The 26,237-nt window shown below is 42.5% G+C and overlaps 1 protein-coding gene across 2 annotated transcripts in view; it reads left to right on the plus strand.

Annotated features, from left to right (window-relative positions):
* Positions 1-26,237, plus strand: part of LDLRAD3 (low density lipoprotein receptor class A domain containing 3) — a 267,610-nt gene that overhangs the window by 134,489 nt on the left and 106,884 nt on the right. For both annotated transcript variants that reach the window (XM_036764829.1, XM_036764830.1), the window contains exon 3: positions 16,092-16,217. In XM_036764829.1, the coding sequence (XP_036620724.1) occupies positions 16,092-16,217 (126 nt within the window). The remainder of the gene's footprint in view (positions 1-16,091; positions 16,218-26,237) is intronic.

Consider the following 26,237-nt stretch of genomic DNA (forward strand, 5'->3'; position numbering starts at 1 on the left):
TACACACACTCACACACTCAAACACACTGTCATACACTCACACATTTTCATATACACACATATACTCACATCCCATATCATACTCTCACTCATACACACATACTCACATATACATACATGCACATTCATATACATACACTCACACATACACACACACGCTTGTACACATTCACACACTCATACACACAATCACATACATGCACACATATACATACTCACATGCATACATACTCACACGCATACACACATACTCATACACACACATATCACTCACACACAGGCACACCTATACACACACGCATGCATACGCACACTTATACAAACATACACACTCATACACATACATACACACTCTTTAAATATAGTGAAAATGAATTATTGGGAAAAGCAATAATTCACAACCAAGAAGGTTTTCTGGTCTTCAATTTTCTACTTTGTTTCTTCTTTTTTATCTTCCTCAATAATAAAAACAATAAGATGATAGATTTTTATATAGTGCCTTTCTCCACAAGAGCTGAAAGTAGTCTATAGACTTTTATCTCCCTTGATCCTGAAGGATTTTTTTTATTATTATTGAAAAGGCGTTCATCAGTTGCTGTGCTCTCCCCATATCCCTGTGAGGATATAAAGTCACATCCCCCCAAATTATGTGAATATTACACCAGATATTCCATCTCCCAGCTTTTCTTGGGCATTTGCAAGGCTTTTTCCTATGAGGAACCTGAGCAGCTGTTTGTGAGAGGTGGCTGCTTCTCATTCCATTTTCGGTTCCAGATCTAAAAGTTATAAAGTTTGGGAAAAGACTTTTCCAGTTTGTGAGTCTTCTGGGAAGGCTGGTTGTTTTCCTCTTACACAGATGATTCCATTCCCTTAATATTTATATTTATATTCCAGTCAAACCGTGTCTTCTTCTCCACCCCCCAGCTCCCCGTGTGTATCCCTGAAGCTGCCAACTTCATACTTTAGAAAGAAATAATGCTGTGAGATATCTGATTAATGCAGACCTTGAAATTAGCTTGAGCAATTGAGAGAGCTGCCCTATATTGATGGCGATGGAAACCAGTCAAAGGTTTTGTTGTTCAAACAATAATAAATTTGGAGAGGCTCCAATTCCAGGGTGTCTCGTTTTTCATGACTGCCCATCATCTGCTTTGTGACAAGTATGAAAGGGGTTTCTTTCTTTTTTTTTTCCAGACTTCACAGTGAACCTGGAGCTTACTACTTTTCAAAGGGCTGTTCCTTTAAGTAGCAACCTTTTCTTTCTGGCCCTCAAATACAAAGTCATCCTCGATTTTTAAAGACCATGACTAGCTCATTTTGTGAAAGCTCAAAGAAGGGGAGACCGTGAACAGTTTAAAATTTGCTTCTTTCTTTTTTTCTTTTTCTTTTCTTTTTTTTAGAAAGATTTTGGCCTGAGCTGGCCTGGGTGGGCATTGCTGTACTCTGGCACTGGGTTCTGTTGGCTTAATTTCAAAATCTGATTTCTTTTTCTGTACTTGGGCTTTGATATGCTACTTATCACACTGACATCTTGAAAGTGATCCTAATTGCAGTAAACTCATGATTTTTCTTTTCAAAGCGCTGTTGTCATTTTACATGTAAAAAAATGATCGGCTCTTAGAGCCAGGAGGGAACATAGAAACCACCCAGTCCAAGCTCTTTCCTGAACCTCTTCCGCAACAATCCCCTGAGCGTGGCCATCGAGATTTGAGGCAGAGTGTTGGATTTGGAGCCGTTGAGACCTGGCTCAGCCATTTTTTCTGGTTGGACCCAGGGCAAGCCCCTTTATCTCTCTATGAATCAGTCTCTTCGTCTATGAAATGAGAGATTAGACTAGATAACCTCTAACAAACCTTCAAACTCAAAGTCTCTGCTCTTATGAAAGATGCAGGTGGGCATCAGACTAGATGCTTGCCGTGCTCCCTTTGGCATTATACTTTCTTGCCAGCCCTCACTAGCCGTACTTGCTGGACTATGAGTTCCTTGAAGACAGGGACTGTTTGTTTTTTAACCTTCTTTGTATGCAGTCACTTAGTGTCTGGCACATAGTAGGTACTTAAAAAACATTTGTTGACTTGATTCCATTTGGAAAAGCAGCTTGTCATACCTATATTTTAGGTCATGATCCAAAAATCCAAATCCTATTCCCACATACCCTTTTAACCGACTGATCAGTTTCTATTTCTGTTTTTCTCTTCTGAATTTCTCATTTTCCAATAGTATCTATAGTGAATACCACCTCTCTTCCATACGCTCTGTGCCACTAAAGTCTTGGATTTCTTGCCCAAGATCTCAGAGTCGTTGGCGATGCTTCTAGGCTTTTTCTGGCAGAATCATTCAAAGAACTGGTTAGTAGCTCCACATTTTGACAAGTCTTAGGAGCTTCTCTGCCTTGTCATGCAATGCATGTCCCAGGAAGGCAGTTAGCCTCTCTGTTGATATTTTCAGGTTGACAAGTAGCTGCCTCAATACCTTCCATCTGGGAGTTACTCACTACTACTCCTCATTCCTTCCAGTCATCCCTAATGGATAAAAGGACCTATGTTCAAGTTCTGGATATGACACTTACTGTCTAGGTGATCCTAGGTGAGGCACTTAATTGACTATCTCTTGCCTTTAGTTTCTTCATCTGTAATAATGAAAGGTGAAACTAAATAGCCTTCTGTGATTGCTTTGAGTTCTAAATCTATACCCTGTGACCCCCAGCAATGAATGCCTCACTATCCATCAAAAATAGCCCATTCTATTTTTTTAATTATTAGGAGATTGTCTCTTATATTGATCCAAGGAGACTGAAGGAAACAAGATGGTTGGTTTTCTTGAAGAAGAAAACCTTTAAAGGAGAAATGATAGGTGCCTTCAAGTATTGAAAGGGTTGTCAGATGGAAGATGTATTAGGCTTTTTCTTCTTGACCCCAGTAGCCAGAAGTAACAATAATGGACAAAAGTTACCATGGCAAATTTAGGCTTTATTTAAGGGAGAGAAAACAGAAAAGGCATTGATAAGCTAGAGGGAGAGCATCCAGAAGACCATAACAATATGGCAGACAAGCCTTGAGTCAGTGCCCTAGGAGGATCAGCAGAATGTTTAGCCTGGAGAGAGAAGGCTTGGGAGGACCTGGTGGCTATATTAATGTATTTGAAGGGCTGTCACATGGATGAGAGAGACTTGTTCTGCTTGGTCCCAGAGACAAATCTTGAGCATCAAGTGAACTGTTCAAATGTATAATGAGCCTGCCTTGGGAAGTAGTGGGTCCCTCCTCGCTTGAGGTCTTCAGACAAAGTCTAGATGGACCCTTATTGGGGATATTGCAGAAAAGATGCTTATTCAGATGAGGATTGGATTGATGGCCTCTGAGGTCCCTTCCAAAGCTGATTACATGACTGTGATTTGTATTCTCACTGATTTCTTTAGCAATGAATTCATTGCAATCCACTGAGTATTCATGGAGAACCTACTGTGTGCAAGGTGCTAAAGATATGAAGATTAAAATGAAATAATTCTTGCCCTTAAGGAGGCTTACATTCTATTGGACTCATCCTTTATGGTCTTCTAAAATCCCTTCCTTTTCAAAATCTTATGATACTGTGACTCTTTTTTGCCTTTAATTCAGCTCAGAGTGAATTATGGTCTTTCTGAGATGGAGGGTGATTTGGAGTCCTTCTTGTTCAGATCTTATTTACCTTATAGATGAGGAAACCAAGGCCAATAGAGGGTGTGATTTGCCTTAGGCTGGAAGATGGGGGAACCCAGACCAAAGCCCATTGTGGCCTGGCCTTGTAGCCGCATGCATCAGTCTGCAAGTTGCAGGGGTCCTCATCAGTCAAGCACATCCGTATTCTGGCAGAGCAGAGAAATGCTTCAAAGGAAGCAGCGTCCAACTCTTTTGCATGATTGCCACCTGGGGAGATGCTGAGCCAGGAGCCAGGATGGAAATATGCTGACACTCCCAGCGCATGGTATCCCCTTAGAACTGTGGTCAGCCAGAGCATCCCTGCCTCCCTAGTGGCTATTGAACTCCTTAGGTTGTGATCTGGTAAAGAAATGTCTTCATCCAGGTAGAAAAACTGGGGGAGGAGATTATCTTTTTGGGTTTGACTCTGAAGGATTAAAAAAAAAAGTAATGGATGCAAGCTTCAAAAATGAATGAATGAATTGAATGAATGAACAAGTAAGTAAATAAATAAATTTAGGATTGATTTCAGGAAAAAAAAAACTTGCTAATTGTGGAGCTATCCAAAATGGAATGTGCTGCCTCTGAAGGGGAGTGGCGACTTCCTCTCACCCAAGGCACTCATGCAAAGGCTGGATCACTACTTGTCCTATATGCTCTAGAGAGGTTCCTTATTCAGGTACGGGCTAGACAGGACGGCCTTGGAGACCCTGTAAAGTCCAGAGAAACTACAGTTCTTTATAAAGTTTTGTTAAGTCGGGGTGGGGAGTAGGATAGGAGAATGTGCCGAATCCAGATTTCCCATGTGTTTCTCTCCTGGAGCCCTCCTTCTCAGTGTTTTTACTGTCCCTCCCACATCTCATCCTGATGAGGAATGGGACGAAGTCCAAGAACAAAGAGGCATGAAGCCTGAAGGCGAGCAGCATATTGGATCAGGAGGCGTCCTGAGGAATATTTAGATGTCCAAGACTTGTTGTGAGTGGCGGCGGTGGTAGCTGCGGTCGCCGTATGTTATTAAAAATAATAACAATAGCTTAAATTTATCTAGTGCTTTAAGATTTGGAAAGAGCTTTACAAATGTTATCTCATTTTATCCTCACAACAACCCTGAGAAGTAGGTGTTAGTGTTATCCTAATTTTACACATGAGGAAACCGAGGCAGAAAATAATGAAGTGACTTGCTCAGGGTCACACAACCACCAAGTGTCTGAGGCAAGATTTGATCTCTGGTCTTTCATGACTCCAAGTCCAGTGCTTTAACCACTTCAATACTTAGCAACAGGGCTAGAATAATAAGAATAACAAAAACTTGCATTTCTATTGCCCTTTTAACGTTTACAATCATAACATTCCTGAGAAGTAGGTGATGTTGCTACTACCACTAAGATTAATGATTGATGTGTGTGTAGCTTCACAGAATTTAATTTAGAAGGGACCTCAGCCATCTTCTAATCCGAACTGTACTTGAATATGGATCCCCTCTATAAGGTACCCAGCAAATGGTCACCCAGCCTTGGCCTGAAGACTTCTAAGGAAAGGAAGCCTGCGGAATCCCAGAGCAGCTCATTCCACTCATGCAGAAATTGCTCTCAGCATTATAAAGTGTCCCCTTATACCAAGCTTAAATGAGCCTCTTGGTAGCTTCGACCTGTTGTTCCTGGTTCTGCCCTCTGTGGCCAAATGGAGTAAGTTTAATTTCCCTTTCATAAAATGACCCTTCACATAACTGAAGGCTAGTTAAGGTTGGAGCCTCATAGCATTTAAAGCCAGAAAGGGCCTTAGAGCTCATCTAGTGCATTTTTATAGTCTTTCTCTCTCTCTCTCTCTCTCTCTCTCTCTCTCTCTCTCTCTCTCTCTCTCTCTCTCTCTGTCTCTCTATCCTTCTTTATTTTTCTCTCCCCCCAACACCACGCTCCCAAGTCTTCCTTCTAACCTAAATGTCCCCAGTTCTTTCAGACAGCTCTCACACAGCATGAATTTGAAGCTCTTCACGATCCTGGTTTCACTCTCCAGATTATCAATCTCTCTAAAAGGTGGAGACCAGAACTGACCATGGTGCTGTAGATCTAGTCTAACCAGAGAAGAACAAAGCCATAGTTATCCTGGATGTCACCATATTCTTCCTGGATTCTGTGGTTCTTTTAACTCAACCTAAGATCCCATTGGCTTTTTTGGTTCCCAGGCCTCATGGTTCACTGGATCATAGATTTAGAAGGAACCTCAGACACCACTTAGTCCAACCCCCTCATTTGACAGGAGAGAAAACTGAGGTCTAGAGACGAAAAGCGAATTACCTAAGGTCACCAAGGTAGAGAGTGACAGAGACAAGATATGAATGCAGGTTTTCTGACTCCAAAGACAATGCTCTCTTCAGTATACCATACTACTTCTATTTGTTGGTGTATATTGAATTCTCAGTCCACCAAAATCCCTAGACTTTTTTTCAGACGCACTGCTATCCATCTGTACCTCCCCCATGTTGTACTAGTGAAGTTGATTTTTTGAATCAAAGTGTGAAATTTATATTAATCCTCATTAAATTTCATCTTCTCTAATTGGGCCCAGTGTGCTAGACTGTCCAGACTTTTTTGAATCCCAGCTCTGTCATCCAGCACATTAGCTGCCCATCCATTCTTTGAGTTATCTGCAAAATCAATATGGATGCCACATATATCTTTATTCACCTTAATGATAAAAACATGTAAGGCCAAGACATCCCCATAGCATTTGCTGGCCACCCCATTCCAAGTCTCTGAGAATTTCAAGTTGAAAAGACCACCTAATCTAAACCAAAATAGCTCAGGAACCCTTCTACAATATTCTTAACATGTGACCGTCCAGTGTCATCCCAGACATGTGGAGCCTAAGCCTACTGGTATACAATTCCTGTAGAGTTTACATAAGGCAACAAGATGCCATCATGTACTTAATGCTCTGCACTTCTGACACTTCTCTCCCAAACATTTTCTCACTTAATCCTCAGAACTAAAAGTGTAAAAATTCTAGATGTTTTAAAGCTACAATTGTTAGAGAATCAATGTTGACATGCAGCCATTAATGACTCCATGGAGGGCACTTGGAGCTATTTGTCCAGTTCTAAATTCCCCTAATGGCCCTAACTCTTATTCAAATTAACGAGCATTTATTAAGTGCTTTCTGCATGCAAGGCAGTGTGCTAAGCTCTAGATGTACAGTTTCCTGGAGCACTGTGAGGTTAAGTGATTTGTGAATAGTCACACAGTTTATAGGAGTTGGAGGTGGGATTTGAACCCAAGTCATCTTGATGCCAAATCAGAACTCTTCACTATACCACCCCACTGTCTCTCACCAGCTTAATTAATAACCCTATCAAAAGAGGAAAGGGAGTTAGTCTGGAATGACCCAAGATTGACAAATTCACGCTGGCCAGCTCATTGTAATCCCTGCTGCCTCTTCTCCATGCATACTGACCAGTACTTTCAGGCCCACAAAGGGATTGACCTTCATTATTTCATGTTATACCCAAATCAGTCTTGTGAGGTAGGTGCTGATGGTATTATTCCCTTATCAGGGATGAGGAGATAAGTTCACGGGGTCAAAGCGATTTGCCTGTTATCACAAAGCTAATAAGGGAAGATAATGCATGTATTTTTAGTGACTTTTATCATTGCTTTCAGTGGTGATGACAGATAGCATGGTGATAGAGGTCCAGCCTTAGCATCAGCATGACTTGGGTTCGAGTACAACTTTCTACAAAGACTACTTGTACCACCTGGGGCAAGTTATTTAACCTCTCAGTGCCTCAAAATAATAAGTGCCTAATCAATATTGGAAGAGGGAGTTCCCACACTGGAAGTTTCCTCCCACAGTGAAATCACTTCAATTCCATAAACATTTATTAAGCAACATGTGCCAAGCATTGTGCTAAGTACTAAGGATATAAATATGAAAGAGAAAGACATTCCCTGCCCTCAGGGAGCTTATAATCTAATGGTCTGGCTTAAATAAGAATGGCTGCTTCCTAGTAATTCACCTGATCTTTGAATGAAATCAAGTTTTTGCTTTGGTTTTTATTTTTTATCCTCCCTAAGGTAGGCAATGCAGCTGTTCTCATTTCTGTTTGACAGAGGCCAAAACCAGGGTTCAGAAAGGTTGCTTGAGATCACACAGCTAGTTCTAGAGCTGGGACTCAATGTGGGGCATCTACCTAAGCCCTCTACACCGGGAGTCAGGCTCAAGTGGACATAGGGGCCACTAAACCGTATGGAAGGACCCCTACTACCACACTTAGAAAACTGCACAGGAACATTCTCTGTGGTCTATTGGATTTATACTTATTTTGTTAAAAAAAAACACATATGAACACTCTCTATGTTCTATTGTATTTTTATTTTGTTAAAAATATGTTCTATTGTATTTTTATTTATTTTATTAAAAAAAACCAAATATGAACGTTCTCTGTTCTATCATATTTTTATTTATTTTGTCAAAAAACCAAGTATGAACATTCTCTATGTTCTATTGTATTTTTATTTATTTTGTGATTTAAAAACCATATATGAACATTCTTTGTTGTTTTGTATTTTTATTTATTTTGTTAAAAAACTACATATGAACATTCTCTATGTTCTATTATATTTGTATTATTTTGTTAAAAAAACACACATGTGAACATTCTCTATGTTCTATTGTATTTTTATTTATTTTGTTAAACACTTCCCAATTCTGTTTTACTCTGGTTAAAGAGTGTTGCTGGTGTTGTGTTTGTCACACCTTAAAATAGATGGCAGAGAAATGCTCATAAATGTTGGATTAAAATACTTACCCTGAATAGGCTTGCTCACTCCCAGCGCCTTTATGATGTTGGTTTTAAAGACTTACAGATTAAACTTTCACTCACCTCCAGCGACCAATGTCTTAATGTGCTTCATGGAGAAATCCTGTTTCTTAAAGGATGGGAGTAGGTCATGGGATCATTTATATAGCACAATTTCAGGTTTACAGAATGTTTTCATGGCATCTGAACTGATACTCACCAAGATGCATGGAAAGTCGGTGGGGTAAATGTAATCATCCCCATTTTATAGATGTGGGAACTGAGACTCAGAAAAGTTGAGTGACTTGCCAAGGGTCATACAGTCCAATGAGTGTCTCTTGACTCCAAGGCTGGTTTTCTGTTCCATTTCCCCATGATGCCTCTCTCTGAAGTCCCATGCTAGCTTTCCCCTGCACTCAATGCCTATCTCTTGGTTTTTGTTGACTCTCTAACCTTTATTCTGAAGCAAATTAATTACTCCAGAAACATCTTGTGTCCCTAACCCGACCAGGACAAGAAACCTCATTAGAAGTTTATGAAATAAGTTCAGTGAGCGTGGTCCAAATATGTTGCTAATTGAATTGTAGCTAATTCTTTCTTTTAAAAAATGGAAGAGGGCAGGGAGAGGAATGGGGTATGGGGAGAATAAATGTAGTTTTCTAATAAAATTATGTAAAAAGCAATTGCTTAATCCAATTGGTAACAAAAATTCCCTGATTTGGGTCATGCTAATTTGGAGAACAAGTGTTAACACATTGGAGAGTATCTCCAAAAATGGTACAAACATGCCAGCTTGGGAACTAGTGTGATCATAGTTACTGGTTAGAAATCTGCTTTGGCATAGCAACCAATCCATTCCTGGGAGGCATGGGACAGATTTTGCCTTAGTGGTAAGAATACTGAATTTGAAGTCAGAGGACTTGGGTTCATATCCACATGCCACCTGTTTGTTCTTGGACACACTTCAACTCTTAAAACCTTTGTTTTTTCACATGTTAACTAAGGGAGGCAGGATAATGGAGGATTTCAGAAGGTTCTTTCCACTCTAGATGCTAGAATTCTGGGCTAAAATAAAGTCATCTGGCCTGATTTCTGTCTCCCAAACCCTCCTCTTCCCCTCTGAGATTCCTTGGCATTGATTCAGTTATCCAACAAACTTTTTGAGCATCTGCCATGTATTTCAGGAATCATAATCTAAGTGTTATAAAGGACCCCTGAGACCATCCAGGCCAACCTGCAAAGCAAGGCAAGCCATTTTGTCTGGACTGGAGAGGGGGTGCCGTGAAAAACAAAAAGACATTGTATTTTAGCTGAATAAATGAATGAAAATGCATTGATTAAACTCTTACTGTATACAAAGCATTTGGAACAAAAATAGAAAGGTGAAAGAGACTTTAGTGTTAAGGAGCTCACATTGTCATAGAGGGAGACACCATATATAGACAGTTTTAGGTGCAAGTCACATGCAAAGACCCAGTGGCCCTTAGCCTATTATGGCAAGGCAGATTATAATTTGGTTTCCTGAATGAAATTTTTATTGATAAGACCGTACTCATTTTTGATTTTGGACCACTTGACCGACCTAGGATTTTAGTGGCAAAGACTTTCTTTTCCAGGTTTTTAGTAGCTGTGGCCACTCAGCAGAGGCAGCTGAGAGCACACATCTGTGCAAGGGTTGCTTTTCTCTGGTGGCTATGGGGACCACAAGCGTTCTTAGCCCTGGGGAGTAATATCATCAGACCTATGCTTTTTAATATCGCTTGATGGCCATATTGGGGATAGACTGGAAAGGAGAGAGATTAGAAGCAGGGAGACCAGTGAGGAAGTTATTGCAGTTTTTCTGATAAGAAGTGGTGAGAACTTGAACTTCAGTGTTGGCTATGTGAGTAGATAAAAGGGAATGGAGGTAAGAGATGTTGGGAAAGTCAACTGGGCCAGACCAAAGAACTGATTGAATATAAACTGAGGGAGAAGGAAAGCTAACTCCCAGTTTTATAGATGGGATTGATTAGAAGGATGATAGTGCCCCTGACAGAGATAAGAAAATTAAGAAATAGGGAGAGTTTGGGGGGAAAGATACTCCTCTGTTTTGGAAATGTTCAGGTGGACATACTTATAAGACATCCCATTGGAAATGCCTGATAGATAAATGATGTTACAGGATTAGAGCTTATAAGAGAGATTGGGGCTAGAAATAGAGATCTGGGAATCATGTGCATGGTGATGTCATTAACTCACAGATGGTCAGGAAACCTCTCTGTAAAATATCTAACAAGCAGACACGCAGCCTCTATTTATTGGAAAAAGAGGGCTTCAAGTGGATGCACCCACATGCAAAGTGGGCCTGAGCCTATCGGCATACGGTTTGGTTAGGAGATGTCTGCATCATTTAATCCTTTATAGCTTTTCCACCCACCTGTCATTCGATCCTCACAACTAAAGATTTCTGGGAATCTTGAATTCAGATTTCTAGAAAATCTGAAGTCAAAGATGCCGCAGAATCATAGAGTTTAGAAAAGTCTAATCCTTTCCCTGAGGGGCCTTATAGTCTAATGGGAAAAGAGGAAAGAGGAAACAGTTACAAAACAGCCCATGATTACATTTGGTTTAAAAAAATGACTTCATGATTAGTGAGGGGATATGGATTAGAGGACTGATAATTTAAGCAAATAATATCAACAAGCATTTATTAAGCACCTACTGTATGCTAGTTGTTCAGTTGTTTCTCAGTCATGTCTGATTCTTCATGACCCCATTTGGGGGTTTCTTGGCAGAGATTCAGGAGTAGTTTGCCATTTCCTCCTCCAGCTCATTTTACAGATGAGGAAACTGAGGCAAACAGGGCCACATAGTAAGTATCTGAGGCTGTATTTGAACTCAGGAAGATGAGTCTTCCTGACTCCAGGCCTGGCACTCTATTCACTGGCACTTAGCTGCCATACTATATGCCAGACATTGTGATAAGTACTGGTCATACAAGAAAGGCCAAAAGAAAACTGAGCTCTCAAGCGTCTCCCAGTCTAAAAGGGAAAACAATACGTATATCACTATATACCAACAATATACATGCAGGATAAATTGGAGATATTTTCAGAAGGAATACAGTAAATTTAAGCAGGAACAAAGCTTCTGGCAGAAGGTGAGATGCCAGGAGATGGAGATGAAGGGGGAGAGTAATTGAGGCATGGTGGTCAGCCAGAGAAAATGCCTGGTATCAGGAAATGACATGGCTTGTATGAGGAACAGCAAAGAAGCCAGAGCCACTGGATTGCAGAATATGTGAGGGGGAGTAATGGATGAGAAGCTTGGGAAGGTAGAAAGGGACCATGTTATCAAGAGCTTTAAAAGAAAAAAAGGAAAGTTTTATGTTAAGATTTTATATTAAAATAAATTTAATTTTTTACACTTGGTTTAAGAAATGGACTTTGTTAGTACACGATGGGGGAGATGTGACTAAAGGGGAGTTTTCTCTAAAAATAAGATCTGGATGCCTTAGTGGACTGAGTCCACTGAGTCACTGTGAAATGGCCACCAGAAAAGTGAATGTGAACTTGGTCTACATTAAGAGAAGAAAAGATTCCAGGAATAAGGAGGGGGTAGTAGAGATGTACTCAGCCCTCGTCAGGCAGCATCTGGAGCATTATGTTCAGTTCTAGGTGCCACATTTTAGGAAGGCCATCGATAAGCTAAGAGGCAGTGATGCTTAGTGGATAGTGAGGCAGCTTCAATGTTAGGAAGACCTGCTTCTGACATATCCTGTCTGTGCCCCCCTAGACAAGTATATTAACTTTTCAGAGGTCTGGGCCAATGATGTCAACCTCAAATAGAAACAGGTACCACTAAACCATACAGAAGGAATCCTGTGGGCCACAGACTAACTTTGTTTTAAAATGTCCTATTACCTATGTTTTGTTGTATTTTTATACATTTTGTTAAATATTTCCCAATTATATTTTCATCTTGTTTGTCCACATGCAGGAGGGTTGTGTGCCATGTGTTTTGACACCTTTGCTCTAGGCAACTCTCTAAGGTTGTAATTTGCAGAGAGGGTGGCAACCTGCCTTGATAGAGTGAGTTTTCTCACCTGGGAGTTCCCTACGTCATAGAAATCTCAGGGACCGTCCCTCTGTTTACTGACAAGCTATAGAGGATCCAGCGGAGGATGGCCAGAATGGTGAAGGATTTTGAATCCATGCCACATCAGGATGGGTTGAAAAAAAAGAGGTGGAGAAGACTTCTGTCTTCAAGTACTAGAAGAGAGAGTTTATTTGGTTGGGCTGCAGAAGGAAGAACGAGTCACAAGGGGCTCATTTAAGCTTGATGGAACCATTAGACTCAACCTAAACTGAAGTGGACAAACTTAGGAAGAAAGGGATTCTTCCTGCATGGAGATCTTTAACCTATCATGAAGCATTTAAGTACCTACTATGTGCCAGTCATACTACTAGGCCCTGGGGATACAAAAAGAAGACAGTCCCTGCCCAATAATACTTACAGGCCAAGGTTGGATGACCACTCGTTGGGCAGAGACTAGTGTGGTTCCTTTCGGATTATTGGTTGGATTGCACGGCTGCTGAGATTCATTCCAAACCTGAAATCCTCTGATTCTGTGTTGGAAAGAGGGTAAGGCACCTTGGAACAGGTGAGTTTCTTGCTGGTGTTGAAAGAAATGCACGTAGTTTAGCAAAGGAGGTTGGTCTGATTCTCAGTTTCCCTTTTGGAAAGGGTTTTGCTCAATCACTGTTGGCCTCTTCACCATGGTAGACTTTCTTTTCTGTAGCACCATAGGATCTAGGGCAAGAAGGCACGATAGAGGGAAAGTCTAGCTAGTCTATGCCACTAATCCTACAGAAAAGGAAAGTGAAGCCAGGGTCTAAGAATTCAAAGCTAGAAAATACCTGAGCTGAGATTAGAACCTAAGTCTTCAGAGTCCAATTCCGGTTCACCTTCTACAGTTTCTTTGTAGCTGACTTCCTGAACTTTTGTCTTCTCTATCACGGTAGACTTTTTTTCTTTTTTTAGTTTTACTGATGCCTTTTATTTTTAGATTCTAGTCATTTCCTGAGCCTTCATTTGTAACAAAAAGAGTTAAGCCGCAGGAACTATGGCTACAAAGAGCCAATGAACCGAGAGGTCACTGTCTGAAATTATTTTAATCATTCACTGTCGGTATTAGCTACCCCCTCCCCATTCCAGTGCAAAGAGGGAACAAGATATGATAGGCCTTATTCAGCAAGGAAAAATGCCCATCAACCAGAGGTTGAGGAAAAGTATAATTCATCTAACAGACTTCATAAAATGTTTAGAGAATGGCTAGGATTGCTTTACCATTTGCACTAGCCTAGTCGGGTTGAAAAACACTTGGGTAGCAATCCCAAATGTAGAACTGAGGGGGCAGCAGGGTGGCAGGGAGGGGTCGGAGAGCAGTTTTCTTTTGGTTTTTAAAAGCTGGGCACGTTCCCAGGTCTTAAAATCCTTTTGATTGTGAATTGGCGCTGCCAAAGTTGGTGTGTTACAGATGGCAGTAACACTGAGCTAATTTACTGCCTGTTTTCTCTAAAGTAATGGGCTATTATTCTATTATTTCTTAGAGGACCTTGGATTCTGCTTTAGGAGAAGGGGGAGGAGGGGGAAAATAAAAGCGAGGGAAGCGGCCTTTATGTCGGGGGCAGGCTGGGAGGGAGCGCTTGGATACCTGGAATGCAATGACAGATCCTATCTTACATCTTACGAGCCTAACCTAGAGCTACCAGCACTGTTAATGGGGAAATACATTACTCCAAACAGTGCGCTTTTGTCAGCAGGACGCTAAATCAAGCGAGAGTGAGTGGCTTCTTCTCAAATTGCTCCTACCGTAGGATGTGAGAGGAAGGAAGAATTTGTTGGAACAGAAAGGAGCCTTTTTTTTATTGTGAAGGCTTTCTTCAACTTGGCAGCCCCAGTGTGGTATAATATTATCGTTGAAGGAACAATGGATTTGTGGTCAGAGGTTCTGGGTGCAAATGCTGGATTGGATATTGAAAAGCTGTGTGAGTTCAGGCCGGTCGCTTAATGTCTCTTGGTCTCAGTTTCCCCATCTGTAAAATGAGATGGTAGTACTAAATGGCTTTCTCACTATAGGGTTATATATACATGGAAAGTGCTTTTTTATTATATATAACTAATGGTTCTAACCTTTCTCACTATAAATGTCTGTTCCCCTGATTTGGGAGAGAGTGACCTCATTTGGGAATGTGACTTGTGGCCAAGAACCTCAAGAAGCATTCTCTGAAACTCATTCCATGTTATTGTTTTCTCAGCCCCTATTCTCTTTTCTCCGTCTTCCTCTCTTGAGCTCAGTGGAGCTGTGACCCTGTGGTATTGACGCTGTTCTTAGCCTCGTTCAGGAACCCAGTTTAGACTGGCAGCTGTTCATTGGCACAGGAATGTGGGATGGAAGGCAGTTACCCTAGTTAACCTAACAGGAGTGTGGGTTTTGATCCTGGGGCCTCTATTTACCCCTCTGTGCTCTTGGCCTCTTGGCCTCCTTTTGTTTCTTGTTACAAAATAACAATGGTGGTGGTGGTTGCTGTTCAGTTGTGTCTGACTCTTTGTGTCCGTACCATCCGTGGGGTTTTCTTGGCAAGGATACTGGAGTGGTTTGCCATTTCCTTCTCCTGTGGATTAAGGCGAACAGGTTAAGTGACTTGTCCAGGGTCATACAGCTAGTAAGTGTCCGAGGCTGGATTTGAACTCGGCTCTTTCTGACTCTAGACCCAGTGCTCCACCCACTGAGCCATCTAGCTGCCTTCTAACAATAGTGAAAATACCATCCAACTTTTACATAGTGCTCGAGGTTCAAAAAGCACTTTCCATGAGTTAATTATCTCATCTGAGCTGCAAAGCAATCCTGTGAGAGGAAGGCGGGCACATCATAAGCACGTAGTAATTGGTGGTTGACTGATTACTATTTTTATCCCCATTTGACTGGTGAAGAAACTGAGGCCCAGATGAAATGAGAGACTTGCCTCCTGTGTGACCTTGAACAAAGGCACTGTACCTTTCCCTCAGTTTCATCTGTGGAATTTTAAAGGAGATGAACTGAATGGCTTTTACAGGCCCTCCCAGCTCTTCATCTATGGCCCTATGATCCTTCCTCTGAAATCCAAACTGGTAAAGCAGTCCTCTCCCCCAACCTCAAATGTACCATGTTAGGATGACAGGCCAGAGAAAAGTCCAGTGGAAGATGGTGGAGGCCGGGTGGTGTGGCCTAGGAGACAGCGCTGGGCTTGTTCAGCGAGATTTGTTTTTCCATCACTCACATTTCTCTCCCAATGTGCCCCTCCCAGAGAGCTAGCTTTTATAAGAAAGGAGAAAAAAGGAGGGAGGAAACATTTGAACAAAATGAACCATCACATCAAAGAAAGTCTGACATTCTAAGGTACGGGATCCCACCCCTACAAAGATGGAGGGAGGGGGCATCCTCAGATCTTGTCTTGGAGGCCCAGCTTGAGCATGTGCATCATTGCACGCAGAAGCTCAGTCTTAAAGGACCCGTTGGCCCATCACTCTGGGTACCAGGCAGGAATTAGCCTTGGAAGGTCTCCCCTAATAACCTCATCTGCTTGTCTTTCTTCTTCCAGCCAAGGCCAAATCCAAGTGTGGACCGACTTTCTTCCCTTGTGCCAGTGGCATCCACTGTATCATAGGCCGCTTCCGATGCAACGGATTCGAGGACTGTCCAGATGGCAGCGATGAAGAAAACTGCAGTAAGTGTCTTTGTGCCACAAGTTACATGACCACCCCCCTGCCCCCCACCTGTCTCATTTGGGCACCATCCCTCCTGACCCACCTTTAGTCCATCACCATGCTTGAAGGTATGACCCACCTTTAGTCCATCACCATGCTTGAAGGTATGACCCACCTTTAGTCTATCATCATCATGCTTGAAGGTATGACCCACCTTTAGTCCATCACCATGCTTGAAGGTATGACTCACCTTTAGTCCATCATCACCATGCTTGAAGGTATGACCCACCTCTAGTCCATCATCACCATGCTTGAAGGTATGACCCACCTTTAGTCCATCACCATGCTTGAAGGTATGACCCACCTTTAGTCCATCATCACCATGCTTGAAGGTATGACCCACCTTTAGTCCATCACCATGCTTGAAGGTATGACCCACCTTCTTTTGTCCATCACCATTTCTTATTAGCATTTACGTCCTGCTTGAAGCTATGCTAAGCACTCTATAAACATAATCTCATTGGACCTCACAACAACTTGGGGCGGGGGAGGCACTATTTATTGCTGCTATTTGGTTGTTTCAGTCCTGTACAACTCTTCATGACCTCATTTGAGGTTTTCTCAGCAAAGTTATTGCAGTAGTTTGCCATTTCCTTCTCTAGCTCATTTTACAGATGAAAAAATTAAGGCAAACAGGGTGAAATGACTTGCCCAGGGTCACCCAGCTAGTGAGTATCTGAGACTGGATTTGAACTCAGGTCTTTCTCATTCTACATCCAGGGCTCTATCTACTGTGTGCTCAACTTCTCCTCTCCTCCCCACTTTCATCTCTCCCTTTATTCAGAATTCATTTCACAAGTCACACCCTTTCAAACTGAGTTCCATCTGACCCTGAGTTCCATCTGAACCTGCCATGTAGGTTCTCCTTTGTCTCCATCTCTCAGAATCCTTAAAACTTGTGTGTCTTCAGCTGTGGTTGTCCAAGCACATACTTGTGTGTTTGGTATTGAATCCATTTATAGATAGGGAAAATGAATCCCAGAGGGGTCAAGTGACTTACCCAAGGCCACACGGATAGGAAGGAGCAGAGCCAACATTGGATGATGTCCTTCAACTCCAAGTCTGGTGTTCTTTTTCCTACACCGCATGAAGACCTCCACGTGTTTTAATACTCCTTTAAAGAATTATTCAGAGAGAGTGGTTAGGCCAAAGCTCTCATTCCCCGCTCCCCCAGTCTCTCCATTTCCCATGTCTAACTATCTTTCTATATTTTCTTCATTCATTCAGCAGTGATTAAATGCTTACTTCCTGGTAGCTCTTTTCATAGAAGCCCTATTTCTGTGCTCCATCCTAGAGGCAGCTGAGAATGGCGGTGATCCTGAGTTCTAGAAAGCCGTGTGAGTGGAACCCGAGCCTCTGATGGGTCCTTCCACGCTGGGCCTGGCAGCGTGCTCTGGTTTTTGTCTCTAAGGCTCAGCCTAGCTGATTTTGGAGGGGTGTTCACGCTGCACAGTTGGCGGTCAGCCGATTGCATTTGGATTTTGGTCACACAGCCTGTGGAGATAACCGGCCAATGTGTAGCCCTGCTTGGGTCTCCATCAGGGTAACAAGGCACAGCAGACAAAGGGTGATCCTTGAAATGGGACCTGCCAGGAAGCCAGTACCATCCTAAATATTATTAGGGCTTTAAGAAAAACAAACAGAATCAAGACCTGGCCTTGAGAATCTTACACACTACCTGGAGAGAATTCCTGAACCACCTCCTGGGTGCCAGGCATCGTGCTAGGCACGGAGAACACAGAGTGAAGGTCACAACAGCCTTTGTCCACAAGATGCTTACATTCTACGGGGTGGGGGGGAACACAAGTAATAAAGTAATAAAGATTGTAATAAAAGTAATAAATAATAACAAAGTAATAAAGATTGGTAAGTGGGCCATGCAGGGGATGGAGCACTGGACTCTGACTCAGGAAGAACTAGGTTCAAATCCTGCCTCAGGCATTTACTGGCTGGGTGACCCTGGGCAAGTCACTTAACCTGTTGCAACCTGTTTCTTCCTCTGTTAAATGAGGATAATAGTAGCGTCCACCCCTCAAGCTTGTAGTGAGTATCAAACGAAATAACACACGCAAAGAACTTTTCAAACCTCAAATATCTGTGGTAGGGGAAGGGGATAAGCATTTATATAGTATGTATTATGTTCCAGGCACTGCGCTAAGCTCTATAGATATTGTTCATCTGAGATAATAGAAATACTGTCATCATCTTCATTGTCATTATAATAATAAAATACAACAAATAAATAAAAATAAACAAAATAAAGTATAATAAAAATAAAATAAATACAATATAATAAAAATACAACAACAGGAATATAAATACAATAAAATATATGTAATAAAATAAAATAGCACACAAAAAGTCCTTTTTGGAAGAGGGATGTTAAGGGGAGGCAAAGGGGAGAAGGGACAGTTTGTGTAAAGTCACAGAGATATCCAACTAGAGAATAACTCAAAGATAGGCGAATATAGCCCTAGAATGGACTGTATATGTATAAGTGAGAGCTTGAGGTGGGATTCAAACTCAGCTCTCCCAAGTTCTATCCACCGCCAGGCTGCCCCCGTGTCATCCTGCATTTCCTTTCCTGAAGTCACACGCTATGTATCATTGGTTTGCTTGGATCTCATCCTGTTCTATTTCTCACTAAAATGAGAACATTGCCGCCCCTGCTACAGACCTAGACAAGTATCTGTCGGGCCAGTCCTGAGTCCTCCCTCCTATCCGTGGTTTAAATGTCTATCAGGCACCTTTTTAGTCCTTTACTTGTGTACCTTGGAGTCATACCTGGCTGTGTGACCCTGCGCAGGTCACTTAACACCTGTTTGCCTCTGTTTCCTCGTCTGTTAAATGTGGATAATAACACCACCTGCCTCCCAGGCTTGTTGTGAGGATCAAATGAGGTCATATTGGTGAAGTGCTTTGCGGAGTGCCTGGCACATACATAGTAGTTGCGATACAAGTCTTCTTCCCTTCCCTTTACCCTTTCCCGTTCCTTTTCTCTACCATATCTTGTCAGTTCCACCTCCATGACAGCGCTCACACGTACTCGCTCTCTCCGCTCTGATTCAGGTCCTTCTGCCCATCTCCCGGATCATTACAGTCGATACCCTATTGCCCTCTCTACGTCCAATCCATCCTCCACACAGATGCCAGTCTGTGGGCTGACCAGGACCCTCCCTTACTTGACAATCTGCAATGTCTCTCTGTTGACTTTAAGATGAAATCCCTAAGTCTTAGCCTTGGCTTTCAAGACCCTTTAGAGTCTGTCTTTCCAGGCTTATTTCATATCATCCCCCCTTCACCAAACACTACATTTCATCCACATGGGACTCCCAGCTGTTCATGAACTCAGCGTTTCACCTCCGGCCTCTGAATTTTTGCCTCTCTAGCCCCCTGCCTGGATTGATTCACCCCCTCCTCATCTCCTCCTCCCAGAATCCTTCTCTTCCTTCAGGGTTTCTCTTAGCCTCCACAGTGACACCTTTCCTTCCCTGGCCTGATAAAAAGTGTGGCCCTCCCCCCTCAGATTCCCCTTCAGCGCTCTGTCTGCATCTCTCCCTTGGTCCACCATCACTCCCCACCTTGTTCTTTGCTCATTCGTTTTAGCTGTATCAGTTGCTACCTCTCCCTCCCATTAGAATCTAATTTCCTCGAAAACAGGAACTGTCATTTTTCATCTTTGTCACGTCAGCCCCTAGCATTGGGCCCTGCAGACAGGCAGACAAGGCAACAAGCAGGCCCGACTCCATCACTCCCATTCTCAATAAACCCTCTGGCTCCCCATGACCACCAGAACCAAATACAACATCCTTTTTTGGTATTCAAAGCCCTTCATAATCTGGGCCCTCCCTTCCTTTCCAGTCTTCATATACCTTATAACCACACTCCCTCGTCTCCATGTTCCCTTCTAGCCAGTGACGCAGACTCTCCATTCTCACCTCTGGGCATGTGCTCTAGCTGCCTCACATGCCCCGAATGCTCTGCCTCCTCATTCCTACCTCCCACCTGGCTTCCAAGTCCTAGCTGAGATCCCACCTTCTACAGCAAACCCTTCCCAATCCCTCTTAATTCTAGTTACTTGTTTTCTAGTTATCCTATTCTGTATTTATTTATTTATCCTGTTTCCTATTATTTATAGAGGTTGTTTGTACATATTTTTTTTTTGCTTTTTTTTCTCTTCTATTAGATTGTGGGCTTCTCAAGAGCAAGGACTGTCTTTTGCCTTTCTTTGTATCCCTAGCACTTAGCACGGTACTTGGCACATAGTAGGTATTTAATAAATGCTTATTGGCTGACTGGTTGCCTATGTACCAGGCACTGTGCTAAGTGCAGAGGTTACTGATACAAGTAAAGATAGATAGGCCCTCAAGGAGCTTACATTCCGTTGAGGGAATGAACAGAAAGACAGAGAGAGAGAGACAGAGATGGAGAGAGAGAGAGACAAAGAGAGAGAGAGACAGAGAGAAAAAGAGGAAAGAAATCAGTGATGTGGGGAGGAAGCACTGGCATGGTGGTAAGTCCAGATAGTGCTTTAAAAATGTTGGAAGGCTAGACAGATGAATGAATGAACAAATGAACTAATGGAATGTATAAATAAATCAACAGATGAATGAACAAATAAACAAACAAATGAATGATAAGGTTTGCTTCAGGAGGTTCCATATGCAGGATGCTCTCATCTTACAAGAAAATAAGTCTTCACATGTGTTCTTCTGATTCTTAAAATTCATCTGAAGCTTAGCTCGGAGAACATTTCAAGTCCTACTGTATTTGCATATTAGTCAGCTCCTTCAAGCATCCTCTCCCTTATCTCTTCTCCTTTTCTGAAACACCCACTCGTCTTTCCAAATCCCAGGCAGACTTTTTCACCAACTGGCGTCGCTTCATCTCTAGCCAGAAACATTTCATTCCCACCCCCACCCCCCAACATTGAGGATGTTGATTCTTGCAAAGAAGCAGGGCCACAGCCTGGTCTGGGTGGGTGGTATTGGTGGGAGGCCAAGTCCAAATGTCTGAAGTCTGACTGGCTTCTTTTTTCTGGTTGAGGTTAGAATACAGCTGAATACAGAGAGATGGCTCTTGCCTGATTCTTTGCCTGTCTCCTGGGAATTCAGTCTTCATTGAAAATGGTGGGGTGCCAAGATCCGGGCTTCTTCAGTAATGAGTACCCCTGGATGACTTCTGAGTCCCCTTCCAGTCTGGGGATGTTCTTTTCCCAAGCATCGAGGTTGTGCCATAGCTAGAGTAGTGGATTTGGGGTCAGGGAGATCTAAGTTCGAATCTGGCCTTAGAGAAGAACTAGCTGTGTGACCCTGGGCAAGTCACTTAACCTCTCTTTGCCTCAGCTTCCTGATCTGTAAAATGAGGATAATAACAGTACCTCCCTCACAGAGATGTTGTGAGAATTAAATGAGAATTAACTTAGCATTTAGGTAAATGCTAGATATTGTTTTTATGCCCACTTCACAGATGTGGGAGAAATGATTGCCTAGCCAGTAAGTACCTGCAGAGAAATTTGAACCAGGTCTCTCCTGATGCTAAGTCTAGAAGCATCTCTACTACACCGATCTGACTTCTCTAAGTAGAGAGCAAATGGGGAACGCCAGACCTGGAGCAGAGGCATCTTGGCTCTGACCTGCCACTCAAGCTGTTGGTAGTAGGCGCCTATACTGCTCCCTACAGCTGCCCATGTAATCTTCCAAATGGATCTCTTTGAACGTGTCATTCCATTCCTTCCAGACCTTCTATGGTTCCTCATTGTCTACCAAGTAAAATATAAACTACCAACCTTGGCATCCAAGGGCCTTCAGGACCTGGGCCCATCCTATCCTTCCAGCCCTGTCTCATCCCCTTCCCTGTCTGCATGGTGTGATGGACAGAGCCCTGGCTGTGGAGTCAAAGAACCCTGGGTTCAAGACCCACCTTTGACACTTAATGACCTTGGATACTGTACTTAACTGGGCCTTAGTTTCCTCAAATGTAAAATGAAGGGGTTGGACTAAATGGTCTCTGAGGCCCCTCCCAGCTCTAGGTCTATGATGCTGTGCTCTGCTCCACATTCCAGCCAAACCACCATGCTTTTGTTTGTGATATCCCTTGTGCATGAAATGAATTCTTGCTTCTATCTGTTGGAGCTTTTCCCTCCCATCAGAGCCCAAGTCAGGGGCTACCTCCTCCCTCCCTGCCTGTCTCTTCTCTCTCTCTCTCTCTCTCTCTCTCTCTCTCTCTCTCTCTCTCTCTCTCTTTTTCTCTCCAGCTGAAAATAATCTCTGCACTCTCAGATTTCTCCTGGGATCATAAGACTTGGCCTGGCCCTATTCTTTGCATTTATCTCTTTCTCCCACACATCCTTGTTACTCGTGTCCAGGTTTTTCCCCTCTTTGTGGTCCCGTTCGTAGGTTCATCATTCATATTCCTTCCTATTTATAGTTGTTCCCCCAAGGCTCTCTCCTGGGCTTTCTCCTCTTCTCCCTCAACACTCTCTTAGTGAACGGATCAGCTCCAATTTATTCAGTCACCTATCTATCAGCTCTGTACTGATGACTCCCAAATCAACATATCCAACCATCATTCCTCTCTCAAACTCCAGTCTTGCATATCTACACCTTTCTGGGAAAGGGCCCCACAAGATTGGAAACTCTTTGAGAGCAGGGTGTGTATCATGACTTGCATGCGGTAGACATTAAGTGTTTGTGGAATTTATTGGATACTATCCACCTTTCTTAAATGTCACATATGGCACTTTGTTTCCCAGGGGTCAAGGGATCGAGCAAGAAAACCACTGGGGAATGAAATTAGAGAAGAAATTTAAAGGGTGATTGAGAGTGGTAAGCATCAGGTTACCTAGGAATAAATGGGAATTGTGGGCGCTAGGGATGAGAAGCCATAATTAATGGGCTTTGACAATAGACCTTGAAGGAGCAGACTCCACAGACTTTAAATAAGTTAAAGTAGAACATTTCCAAGGAATTACTCCATTTCTCAGTACTTGTCTTGAAGCCTTGCCGGTCTATAAGTGTTCTGTTTTCCTAATGCTAACGATCCCCTGATCCTTTCCCTTAGTTGTGGTCAGAATCAATGCTAGCAGAGTGTTTAGTTGCAAAGCTTTTCCTTTGAACTCTTCTGTCTGCCTCCAGCAGGGCTGGCCTCACTGACCATTCGCTTCTCTACGCCAGCATACTCTTGTGAAAAGGTGCTGGTTAGAAACCTCTGTATCTAGGGGATGCCAAAGATCCAAGAGTTTTTGTAGCTAAATCCAAGAATATAGGCACTGCCCCTTTTGTTCCTAGGTGCTTGATTAACTTGGCTGATACTCTGAGACGTCTACGTATTAGTGAACTCTTTGGTGGACGTACTAACTCACTGTCACTTTGGGGCCAGATTGCAGCCCACATCCATCCCCGTCCTGTGTGAACCTTGCCCACGTGTTTCCGTGAGCCCAGCCCAGAACGTCTGTCCAGCACACTGGAAGCCTTTCTCTGGGTATTTTTTTTCAAATAGGTTTTATTGCTATCCTTCATTTTTATATTCTGCGCCTTCTCAAGGTCACAATCACAGGCATCAGCTTGTTTTATGTAGGGAAGTGGCATGATGTAGGGGAAGGAGGATGAGATTAAGAGTAAGATGTAATTGATCTAAATCTCACCCTTTTAATTTACAAGCTTGACCTTGGGCAGCTATCTAAGAGGCTCAGTTTTCTCTCTAGAAATGGTGGAATAATGTTTGTGCTAGATATGTCACAGAGTTACTGGGAGGAAAGCATTTTGCAGATCCTTGAAGTATCCTAGAAATATGTTGACTTAGTGGTTTTTACCATTAAGCCGTTGTTGATGAGTCATTACAATTCCATACGTAATACAATACAGCGACACCTGAAGGACCCATTAAGGCACGTAGGCTTATTTAGCCTCATGCTAGATGGCCCCAGACTGCTGTGTTTTTAAAGTGGCAAATAGCTTTTTATGGGTTTTTTTGTTGGATTTCCCTTTGCTGTCCACTGTTATTTCTCCTATAGTCTCTGTATTTACCCCTCTTCTTTCTTTCAATTTGCTGGTCCTCCTCTTACTTGGATACTAGACAACCAAATGATAGAATTGTGTGTAAAGTAAGAGCCAATGGGCTCCAAGTATGGAGCAGAGAGTTAAAGTGCTTCAATTTTAATGTGGGGACTTCACAGTATCTATTTTGGCCGCTCCACGGCCTTTTTAAATTTACTTTCCTGTTTTCAGCTGTGTTTCAGATCAGAGAGGTTGCCAGATAGTCAAATTCACTTATTTGCTTTGCATCTGTTCTTGTCTATTTTTATTATAGTTGGATGATTTCCCTCCCCTGGAGATAAGGAAAGGTCTGTGAATGTGTGAGTGCTCTAAGAACCGATCTTGTGTTCTCCTAGCCTAATGACTTATACAGGGGGTCCCAAAAGTCTTAGTGCGGTCTTAAGCTTTAATTTGTTGTTATTCAGGTGCTTTTCAGTCATATCCAGCCCTTTCTGTGAGGCTATTTGGGGTTTTCTTGGCAGAGATGCTGACGTGGTTTGCCATTTTCTTCTCCACCTCATTTTATAGATGAGGAAGCTAATGCAAAAACAAGTTAAGTGCAGTGCCCAGGGTCACACAGCTAGGAAGTGTCTGAGGCCAGATTTGGACTTAGGAAGATAAGGCTTCCTGACTCCAGGCCCAGTCCACTGTGCCACCTAGCAGCCCCTGGGCTTGGATAGTCTTAATATTAAAGCTTGAGACTGCACTCCGAGACTTTTAGGATGCCCTGTACTGCCCTTTGAGGCTGGCAAAATATTTGACATACATTATGTCAGTGGATCCTCAGAAAGTGCCTTCATGGCCACAAATACCCAGTAGTGAGGTGGTAATCAAGTCACCAATTCTTCAGTTGTGTAGAGGTGACCTAATGGAAGTCTCTGTACAGGGTACTGCAGACAGGAGGTAGAATCTAAGGTAGAATCATAGAAACTCAGTGTTGGAAGGAGCTTAGAATATAGATCACAGAACATCAGAGCTAGAAGGGGCCTATGAATATTGAATGTTCATATCAGAAAGGACTTTAGAACACAATGCCAGAGCAAGAAGGGCCATTCGAACATAGGTGGTGGCTCAGTGGCCTTCTAATCTTATTGGGAGTGAGGGAATAAAGATAGCAACGTAGTAAATATTCTGCTTCAGAAGCTCTGTGTTTTCATAGGGGTAAACATGGAACACAGAATGTCCTCAACAGAACAGACTTTCAAAGATAGAATGACAGATTTAGAAAAGACCTCAGAACACAGCCTGTCAGATCTACAAGGTACCCTGGAATATAGAAAATACAATGTTAAGAGGTGAAATGGACCTTAGAACACAGAATATCGGAGCCCTGAGGTATCTTCGAAAACAAGCCTTTAGAATCTTAGAACATAGAATGTCGGAGTTGGAAGGGGCCTTAGAAAACAGAATGTCAGATATGGAAGGGCCATTAGAATACAGGACATAAAATATCTGTGCCTGGAGGAAACCTTTAGGACATCAGAGCTGGAAAGGATCCTTAGAATATAAAAAATAGATTGTTAGAGGTAGAAGGAGTCTTAGGACATAGAACATAGAACACAGAAACTGGAAAGTGCCTTAGAACATAGAATGTTAGTGTCAGAAGGGACCTTAGAACATGGAATGTCAGAACTGGAAGATGCCTTAGAACATAAAATGTTAGTGTTAGAAGAGACCTGAGAACACAGAATGTCAGAGGCAGAAGGGGCCTTAGAATGTAGAATGTTAATATCAGGAGGGACCTTATAACACAGGATGTGAGTTTTGGGAGAGATCTTAGAACACAGAATGTCAGAGTGAGAAGGGCTCTTAGAACATGGAACATAAAATATCAGAGATGAAGGTATTTTAGAATAAAGAACTAGATCTCTTGGAACATGGAACACAAAATATTAGAAGTTACGATAGAGGAACATGAAATAGCAAGAGCTAGTAGGGTCCTTA

This window comes from Trichosurus vulpecula, chromosome 6, assembly GCF_011100635.1.
Source record: "Trichosurus vulpecula isolate mTriVul1 chromosome 6, mTriVul1.pri, whole genome shotgun sequence".
NCBI classification, from domain to species: domain Eukaryota; kingdom Metazoa; phylum Chordata; class Mammalia; order Diprotodontia; family Phalangeridae; genus Trichosurus; species Trichosurus vulpecula.